We start from the raw sequence: 10269 nt of genomic DNA on the forward strand, positions 1-10269 counted from the left end.
AATCTTATCGTCCGATCAACTTAATCTGCTGTGATTATAAGATCCCGGGGTGTTTCTAGAAAACCTAGTAAGAGCTTGTTTGTCAAGCCAAGATGTGTCTGATTGCCGTCGGAACTAAACTTTGCAGGACACCGGACCTCCATGACTGAGTTTGGACATGCCTGCTCTAGGGGAACGAGACAGGGCTACCCTCTGTCCCCTCTGCTTTTTGACATTGCCCTTTAACCTCTTGCAATCGTAAAGAACTCAGATAGCTTGCAAAGAGTTTTCAGAGAGGGACAAGAACATAAGTTCCTGCTATATGCTGATGATCTTCTTTTTATGTCAAATCCAGATACATGTATTTCAAAAGCTCTTACAATAATTTCAGAACTGGCAAATGTTTCTGGATACATAGTCAATCTAGCCAAGTGTCTCCTTTTCCCTATCAATGATAGAGCACAGCAAATGTCCTTCCAATCCTTTCCATTTTCAGCAAGTCCTGATAAATTTGTATATCTGGGTGTGAGTGTGACACGCAAATATAAGGATTTGTTCAATAATAATTTTAAAACAACATTAGACAAAGCCAAACGAGACATGGCATGGTGGTCAATCCTTACTTTATCTTTGGATGGGAAGATCAATTCCATTAAAGTGGCAATACTACCAAAATTTCTGTTTCTATTTTTAGACTGTGCCTGTTTTTTTGTTTTTTTGTCAAGTCATTTTTCAAGAAGTTGATTACCATATTTTCCGGACTATAAGATGATACTTTTTCCCTAGGTTTTGACCATGAGGCTTATATAAAGAAGCTGCAATTCTGTGGATTTTTCTTCCACCGCTAGGGACGCTCTGATCAGAATTACTGGTAGAATAAAAAATAAGATAGACGAAAAATCAATGCAAAGAAAAATAGACTGCGCTACTTTTTCTTTAGCAGATAGAACACGCATGACAAATTACTAACTGGAAACTATATTCAAATCCTTGCCCCTTCATCATGGAAACCACACAAAGAAGTTCATATGATGCAAGTTAAGTTGAAGGCCATCGGGCTTGCTACCCAGGAAGGAAACTGCGCTGCTGCACGCAAGCTTAGCGTCAACGAATCTATGGTGAGGCGTTGGAGGCGGCAGCGGGAAGAGCTCATGCAATGCCAAAAGTCAAGAAAAGCTTTCAGAAGACATAAAAGCAGTTTGCCTGAACTTGAAAATGTCCTACAAGACTTGGTGAACACACAGAGAGCATATGGCCGAGGTGTGTTCACTGTACAGATCAGACTGAAAGCCAAAACAATCGGCTTCAAAATGAACATTGAAGGTTTCAAAGCTGGGCCGTCATGGTGTTTCAGATTTATGAGACGTAAAAACCTGTCCAATAGAGCACGGACCACTCTGTTAGCAACTCCCTCCTGACTATCAGGAAAAAGTTGAAAACTTCCATAAATTCGTTGAAACAAAGATACAAGAGAACTTCCGGACCAGACAACATCAATAATATGGATGAAGTACCTTTGATGTTTGATCTGCCTCTGACCAGGACTGTTACCAAGACAGGTGCATCATCCGTGTTGTTGAAAACAACTGGCCATGAGAGAACGCACTTTACCTGCGTTCTGACATGCACGGCATCCGGACAAAAAATTCCACCAATGGTGATTTTTAAGCACATAACTACGCCCCAAAGAACAACTCCCGAAAGGTATAGTGGTCAAAGTTAACGTCAAAGGTTGGATGGTGGAAGGCCTAATGAAGGAATGGTTAACGAAGTGCTACGGTAAGCCGATTTTTTCACCAGAAAAAAACGCTGCTTGTTTTGGATAGCATGAGGACCCACATCACAGATTCTGTGAAAGCAGCGATCAAGAAAACAAACTCCATTACAGCTGTGATTCCTGGAGGTACAACAACGTATTTGCAGCCACTTGACATCAGTGTGAATTGGGCATTTAAAAGGTGCACTCTGGGTTGAGTGGGAGACTTGGGTGACAAGTGGTAAAAAGTCTTTCACAAAAACTAGTCGCATGCAAAAAGCACCCTTTTCTGATGTCTGTCAGTGGATCCAAACAGCGTGGAGTGCTGTCAAAGAATCCACCATTACTATTGGGATCCGAAAGGCTGGACTGCTACTCGAAGAGAGCGGTGCACTTTCAGAGCTAAATTTACTAGAGGATGAAAGCAACACAGAGATCGAGACTGATGGAGACAAATGTGATGAAGCACTTCTGAGGCTGTTCAACTCCGACACTGAAGAAGATGAATTCATGGGTTTCAGCAAAGATGATTAAAGTGACTTGTGGTTTCAAACACAAGAGAAATAAAGGTGAATAAATACCGTTTTTTTATGTTCTGTTTTTATCAGCAAAGTTGTTGCCGTGTTAAAAGGCAATGTTCAGAAAGAATCTGTTCAGGTACATACATACATGTACAGTTTCAGTACAAAATCGTTCTGTATATGCAGTAAATTTCAAATTTTTCAACATAGATATCTGCGGCTTATAGCCCGGTGCGGTTTGTATAACTTTTTTTTTTTTTTTTTTTTAAATAGCGCGCATGTGGCTTATATACAGGTGCGCTCTATAGTCCAGAAAATATGGTAATTGTATTTTTACATTTCTCTAGGATAAGAAAATTCCTTGCATAAGAAAGGAACTCTTGGAAAAAAGAAGAGAGTGGATTGCCAATGCCAAATTTCTGCTCCAATTTTGTTAAATCCATTGTTCCCCCCCTCTCTTATAGATTCAGCGTTCCAATGATGATCTAGGAAGGGAGTTAACTGTGATAAGAACCTGTTAAAAGATGCCATATTTATCTAATTTCAACAGTTAAGAACAGACATTGAGATTCCACACTCTAATTTTTTAGGTACCTTCAGGTCTTTGGTTTCGTTAAAAAAACTTCTCTCCTTCACTGAACCAACCAAAAGCATGCTGGATAGATGAATTGGTAAACATGAACCCATATCAAAAAGGTGTAATGTCCATGTTATATGAAGTGATCCAAAGAACTGCCTCCACTTCCCTAAATCGTATAAAGCAAAACTCGGAAGACCAACTGGGACTAGAAATATCAGATACAGCCTGGCAATATGCCAAAGAACTGGTACACTCATCTTCTGTATGTATTAGACATGGTCTTCTTCAGTTTAAGGTGCTTCATAGGCTTCACCTATCTAGGCGCAAGCTGGCAAAAATGTATTCAGGGTCAGATTCATCTTGCCCCAGATGTGGTTTGGAGCCAGCAGATCAAAGTCATATGTTCTGGGGATGCCCTAGATTACATCATTTTTGACCAATATTTTTAGATAATTTTCATCTAAATGTAATAAAGATATGGATCCTAATCCTTTGATCTCAATTTTTGGTACAGTGGCAGAAGAAATGTACCTGTCAGCTAATCACGTCGAAATCATTGCCTTTTCTTCTTTACTGACCAGACACCTGATTCTTCTCAGGTGGAAAAAGACGAACCTGCCATCCCACAATCATTGGATATTAGAAGTGTTATCACATCTTTAACTCGAGCACCTTAAGTACACCATCCGAGGCTCTACAAAAAAAGTTTTATGAGGTTTGGCAGCCTTTCCTATCCTACACTGAACGCTCAGGGGTTATTATATCCTAAGTGAGAGTTTATCCCTAATTTCCTGATTTGTTTTACCTATTTTTATTTTTCTCTTTTTCCCTTTTTCTTTATGGGGTATGAGTATGTCTGTAGCAATGTACCATGTCAATTTGTTGTTTAATTTGTTTGTTGTGGAAAAATCGTAGACTTTTGAAAAATCAATAAAAATATTTGAATAATAAGAATGTAAGCAGTACTAAATAGTTTTTTGAACAAGTAATAATCCCATTAATCTAGTTATAGTACATGTTCCTGTTGAAGGTCTGTGAATTTAAGCTATTTATTCATTAAAGAAGGACAAGCCATTCTCATACGTGACTTTGTTCTTTGAGTGACTGAAATGTAGGCAATAGCTATGTTTTCATCCAAAAATGCTAATTAAATTTATTTGCAAAACTGGAATATCACAAAAAATATTCAAATAAATTAGCGTTTCCATCCAATGAATCAAAGAAAACAAAATTGTCACTTCCTGATTAACTATCGTGAAATATCGTGAAATATCAACAGTAAAAAACAGAATTTACTGCGGTAGAAGAAGCTACATGAATCTTTTCTTTATTTAATAAAAGACTTTCACATCAGAGGATAATGCCGACACACAATGAACACGTGGTGGCGTTTGAAGCAATGAGATGTGGAGAACAGACGCTCTTGACTCGCTCCAGACACTCTGGAGGTCATTAATAATATAATAACATTAATACTTAAACGGTTGAGGTGTTTTAGAATGACCAAAACAGCATTTCTCATATTTCTTAAATGTCTGGGTAAACAGACACTTTTTCCTCTTTGAACACAAAACACTTTCTTTTGAGAAACTTTTTAAATAATTTGGAACAATAAACATGTCAGGCATGTCATTCAATTGAATCCTTGACTTCTGCTGTCTTCTTTTGTTTCAAAAACACAGATTTCTTTACAGTTTGAAACAGCATCTTTGGATATCTTTTCTGCTGGAGATACTGTTGTCCTTAAAACAAAATGTAAAAAAAAAAAAAAAACTTACATATACAGATGAACGGTACAGCAGAAAATATTGGCGGTTTTAAAACCTTGACTTTTTTCAAACTGCATTATACCTTGAAAACAGTTATTGTCCTACACCTCAGCAGCACAACACTGTTTTTAGGATCTAAAAATGTATTCTTTAAAAAAAAGTCTCAATCAAAAAGATTCCAATTTCAATGTCTGCTGGTTCTTGAAGAATATGGTCAATATTCTGATGAACTTTACACTCAAATGTTTGCATATCATCAGCATGCTGTAATCCATTTCTTAAGCAACAAAAGTCATTTTAGACTAGTTTGTTGGCCAGTTGTAGTCAGTGCAATGCTAAACGTTATTGTTCCACTATGATTTTATTGTTTTGTCTCACGTCGTCCCGCAACAACAACATATAGTTTAGAATACAATATTTTATAATAATTAATTAATTTAGTGTCCATTTCATTCAGCATATTTCAAATTAGGGGCATCCACATTTTCTGACATACTTTAAATCAGGTTTTCTACAGGTGTCACCAAGTTAAATTTAAGACTTAAGACATTTTTTAAGACCATTATGAATGAAATTTTAGATTAAAGAATTTTTCAAATGCCCCAGATGAAAAAGATTTTTATTTGTCCTATTAAAAAATATAATATAAAATATTTAATAATACAATAATAAATCAATAATAATAATAACAATAAAATATTTTACATATTTCTTAGCAAAAGATCTTAAATATTGTGTAAAAACAAGAGAGCTCTACTTGGATCCACACTTTTTTTTTCCAAAATAAACTTTCTTTAAAATAAAAAACAAATTCACAAATGTTTTACTAACTATAATAACTATACTAAACTATAATAAACTAAATCTATGCACAACAATCTGTCCAGGTCGATGTCCTCAGCAAAAAAAACATAGAGCACGTTTAAACAAATGAAGCACGAAAATAATTAAAGCATTATGAGAAATAGAGTTAAAATGACCTTTTTGAATGAAAGGTTAAAGGTTTTATTGAGATGGATTGTTGGTGATTGTATGGGTTTCGGCCAGATTAGGTAGCAAAACATGAAAAAAGAAAAACAAAAGACTTGTTTTAAAAAGATTTAAGACCTACAACACAATCTTTCAGTAAATTTAAGACTTTTTAAGGACAAGAAAAGCAATAACCTTAAGAAGGTAGAGAAAATGGGAGACTAATAATACATAAAATAATGACAAAAGACACGAGAACAAGTTACAAATGAAACTCATTCCTGTTTTTCAATGAGTGCTTATGTGAATTTAGGAGAACTAGGCAGCACACTCAGGACTGCAAGATGGATTTCATTTAGTATCCTTATTATTAAAATATATCTGAATGAGGATCAAATGACTGAGTTGGTGTTTGAGAATGAAAATTAACCTGTTTGTTCCTGCAGATCTTCCTGTTTGACTGTGAATGTTTCTTCAATCTTCACATCTTCACTCTCCTCTTTAATAAACGCCATCTTTATAACAGTGTGGAGATCAGTCGCTTCAGCAGGAGTTTTTCTCTGTGTTTGGACACTTTATCCTGTTTAAAATGAACAACACAATAAAAAATGTCCAGTTTAAAATAAATAAAACAATAAACAGAAACAAAATAACTTCTCTTCAACACTTGCTTGTTTCTTTATATGAGAGTCATTAACAAACAGAAATCAGGTAAGTCTGAGCAAGAAACAATAGACACAAATGAGCCGATTAAGGCTAGTACTCCATTTCTCATATATAGTGATGTATACTTCGAATAGAATGACATTATGCTATTTAATAAATAAAACCTTCATTAAAACACTTATTACACACTTTACTGTTGCTGTATTAAAACTTTAACAAATGTTAATTATTTTCTTTGTTTTATTTATTTTATTGTCTGCTTACAGCAACGCTGTAGAACTTATTTGCACAAGACAAGAATTTCCTCTTGGGAACAAATAAAGTTTATCCAATTTTATTTAAACAATAGACCTTATTGTGAGTAAAATAATACTTCTTTGTATAAAGGGTTAAAATAATCTTGTCAACAGTAGGTACATCTAGTATTAAACGAACACACTGAACTTTTAATCAGTTGGTTTACATCTGTGTAAAAGCTTTAAAAACAAACCTTTCTCCAGTTGAATCACAGTGTGGGAGCGGCGCAGCCTTATGACGTCACACCACCATGCCATAATAAAAGTCTTTTTTTCCCCCCATTTATTCTTTATCATGACTTATTGATACATTTCTCCCTCGTTTTCCACTTTATACTTTATCTGCTTTCTGTTTTGTACTTGTAAGACCATCATTTATGTTCATTGAATAAACCCATTTACCCCCACTAGATCTTTGCCTTCAGGTAGGTTGCTAAGTGGTTGCATTTTCTTTAAACGATTGCATTTCTTCATCCATAGCTTTAACCCATTTACTTTTATTTACTGATGTTACCACCTCTTTGTATGTTTGAATGGGGAAACATCAAATTCTCCAAAATTACCTCCCAGGTTCCAACCTATGTAATAGGTTGAACCTTATTTATAACCAAATAAACAAACAAAAAAACTAAACAGTTGTAAAGAAGCTTTTTAAAATGACTGAAGAACTTAATACAACGTTGAACAGTGCATCCACGCATGTTTAGATTTTACAATTTATAATGTGAGCATTTAGATATTATTTCAGTGTAAATTCAGAATGTGCAACTCACCTTTTCAGTCTTCAATGAAGAAGTGGGATGAGAAAAGGCAAGGTTTTTCTTTGTATGTTGTTGTTAGTAATAATCCCAATATAGGAATCTACAATCATAGTTTGTCCTCCAAAGTTGTTTTCTTATAGCAAAATAAGCCAATGAAGATTCTTTTAGGAACCCAGAATATATAGATGCAACCCTGCTGAGATACTGGATCTGGAATGTGATTGGATAAGACTCAATTGGCCCCCATTAATGCTGGTATAAAGATGCAAATGAGCAATGGGGAGCAGTGAAGACTCAGGACACATACAGTGGGGGATGGGAAGTTCAGCAGCTTTACAAACCAGTTTTACAGAGAAATAATGATGTATTGGGAAAATAAGTTGACTTTAGCCATCTTTATTTGTTTAGCTGCTATTGTTTTATAGTACTATTGATGAAAGCTTTTTTTTTATTTTGGCTGCTGCATTTTGTAGTTAATGTTGATACACTTATGATATGTAACACATTTCAATTAATTTTTTCCCAAGCCTGGTTAAAAGGTAATGCAAGAGTTGTGTGTGTTTTTGCAGAAGCTTCTCAGAGTTTCTTGGCTGAAGTATTTGTTTAAAGATGCAAATGAGCATTGAAGACTCAATTCCTACCGATTTCTCAATACACACAACTACATTCACTTATATAATAGTTATAGAAGATTTATACTATTAAACTGTGATATATTATCATTCGTTGAAAGAAACAATTTCTAAACTTCACAGTGAAGTTTTATTCATGTTAAGTTCAGTCAATATATTGACATGAGCTAATTATTAGCAATGTTTTAGTTATGTATTTATCACTGAACTTGTTCTTTATGTGAGTTTAGAGTCCTTTATTTCTCTTAAAGCACATGCAGCTCATTACTGACTTTTGTAATAGTCAACACACTCTTAACAGATCAATTATTTCTTTACAAAAATGTCTATAGATTTTAACTATTAAAATGTAACTTGTTTCTGTGCCAATTCTTTTTCTTTTTTTGCCTCTTATTCACCTGGTATGTATTAAAGATGTTTTCCCCTCTATTTATTACTTGTGTTTGTGCAAACAAATATGCATAGACATTCACAAAAGCATATATAAGATACCCTGTGACAAAACCTTTTCCTTTTAACACAGTAAAGCTATCAGTTACTGTGATGCATCTAAATATTTATAATCAGAAAATAATTACATCTCAAGTTAAATTATTGTCTAGGCAGTTTATACAGAATAATTCAATGACAAGAGTTCACTTTTATATCTACAAAATGCAGAACTGTTAATGTGATTAACCTGCTCCACCTACACCAACTACAGCATTTCTCAGACTTCTTTTTTCCCCATGGTGTTTATTACAGTAGTGAACATGACATAAAACAACAACTGCACTTACTCCTTTAACTTGTTTGTAACAATGAAATTTAAATATCTGTGTCACATAATCATTTAAATAAATGGCTCATCATTGTGTGCAATCATCTTTAGTAATAGTTGCCTGATCATTAACTGAATAGGACCGTTTTACATATAAGAAACCCGTTAACATGTATAGCTGTTCATGCCAATACCAACTTGATAGACTATTACATGAACATATTACATGAACAGGACCTGCCTTACATCTCTTAAGACAAATAAGCATAGTGTCTATATCAATACATGCTTGATTCTCCAGATCGCTACATCTGAATGATGCCATTTGACCTGTTTTACAAATAACAACCATTTGTAAGCATAGTTCTTCACTAATACCAGTTTACCTCAAATAATTACACATGTGAGTGCAGTAGTGCAGTGGGTAGCTCAATCGCCTCACAGCAAGAAGGTCGCTGATTCAAGCCTCAGCTGGGTCAGTTGGCATTTCTGTGTGGAGTTTGCATGTTCTTCCCGTGTTCGTGTGAGTTTCCTCCGGATGCTCTGGTTTCCCCAAAGTCCATAGACATGCGGTATGCATGCAGTGTGAATGAGTGTGTATGCATGTTTCCCAGTAATGGGTAGCAGCTTGAAGATCATTCGCTCTGACTCCTGATTGATAAAAATAATAAAAATAAATGAATACATGAGTAATATCACCTGAGTAGCAGTGCGATGTAGCCTTCTATCAGTTTTTGTATTTCTATTTGTTGTAATGGCCAGTTGTTATTGCAATTAAAATGAATAAATACATTTTAAAAAGAAGCAGTGTAATGTGGCTGTAGGCTGTATATCAGCAATGATGGGAGGCGTGTTTTACAGTGTACACTAAGCACTCAAGAATGATTGTCCCTCTACCTGTTGTTTAATCCCCTGAGAACTTTGCTCATCTTCAGAACGCAAATGAAGACACTTTAGATGAAGTCAGAGAGCTCCTTCATCTGTCATAGACAGCAAGAGTGCCGAGATGCTCAATGTCCAGAAAAGGAACCAAAAACATTTTTAAAACATGTGACATATGACTTTAGTGGTTCAATTGTAATCGAGTTCCAAGAACATTTGGTGTGCAAGAAAATGTTGAAAAAAGCAGCCAGGTCCAAAATGAGAACAGCTGAACCATGTCTGTTTTTGCCTTCGTATTCTCTTCATTTGCATTCAGCAGACGAAACTCAAACAGGTTTGGCTCAAGTAGAGGATGAGTAAATGACAAAATTGTGATTTTTATGTGAACTATCCCTTTAATGCTTCTGTAAGTAAAGGTAAATTAAATATTATTACTGAAGATATTGCTAAAGAATGGCAGGAAACGTGGAACACAGATAACAAGAGACGACAATTCATGTGGAAAAAAGGAAACTCTATATAGATGATGTTGTAGAAATAGAAAAGAAGAGGTTATAATTATAAGGATGAGATTTGGACTCAGATATTATTTATTCATTTTCTTGTCAGCTTAGTCCCTTTATTAATCTGGGGTCACCACAGCGGAATGAACCGCCAACTTATCCAGCAAGTTTTTACACAGCGGATGCCCTTCCAGC

At 35.1% G+C, this 10269-nt stretch overlaps 2 protein-coding genes across 5 annotated transcripts in view; both read right to left on the reverse strand.

Annotated features, from left to right (window-relative positions):
• The window catches only part of znf1113 (zinc finger protein 1113), a 57993-nt gene extending 51209 nt beyond the window's left edge, over nt 1-6784 (reverse strand). The window contains exon 1 of the mRNA XM_073945488.1: nt 6731-6784. The gene's annotated coding sequence lies outside the window, so the exon portion shown is untranslated. The remainder of the gene's footprint in view (nt 1-6730) is intronic.
• The window catches only part of LOC137491106 (uncharacterized), a 1257671-nt gene that overhangs the window by 414962 nt on the left and 832440 nt on the right, over nt 1-10269 (reverse strand). For 2 of the 4 annotated variants that reach the window (XM_068220199.2, XM_073948426.1), the window contains exons 1-2: nt 7310-7451; nt 6005-6154 (exon numbers count right to left, since the gene is read on the reverse strand). In XM_068220199.2, the coding sequence (XP_068076300.1) occupies nt 6005-6089 (85 nt within the window). In that variant the 5' untranslated portion in view covers nt 6090-6154; nt 7310-7451. Of the gene's footprint in view, nt 1-6004; nt 6155-6730; nt 6785-7309; nt 7452-10269 lie in introns of those variants that run through there. The other 2 variants (XM_073948425.1, XM_073948424.1) reach the window with 2 other exon arrangements.

This window comes from Danio rerio, chromosome 4, assembly GCF_049306965.1.
Source record: "Danio rerio strain Tuebingen ecotype United States chromosome 4, GRCz12tu, whole genome shotgun sequence".
In the NCBI taxonomy this organism is placed as follows: Eukaryota; Metazoa; Chordata; class Actinopteri; order Cypriniformes; family Danionidae; genus Danio; species Danio rerio.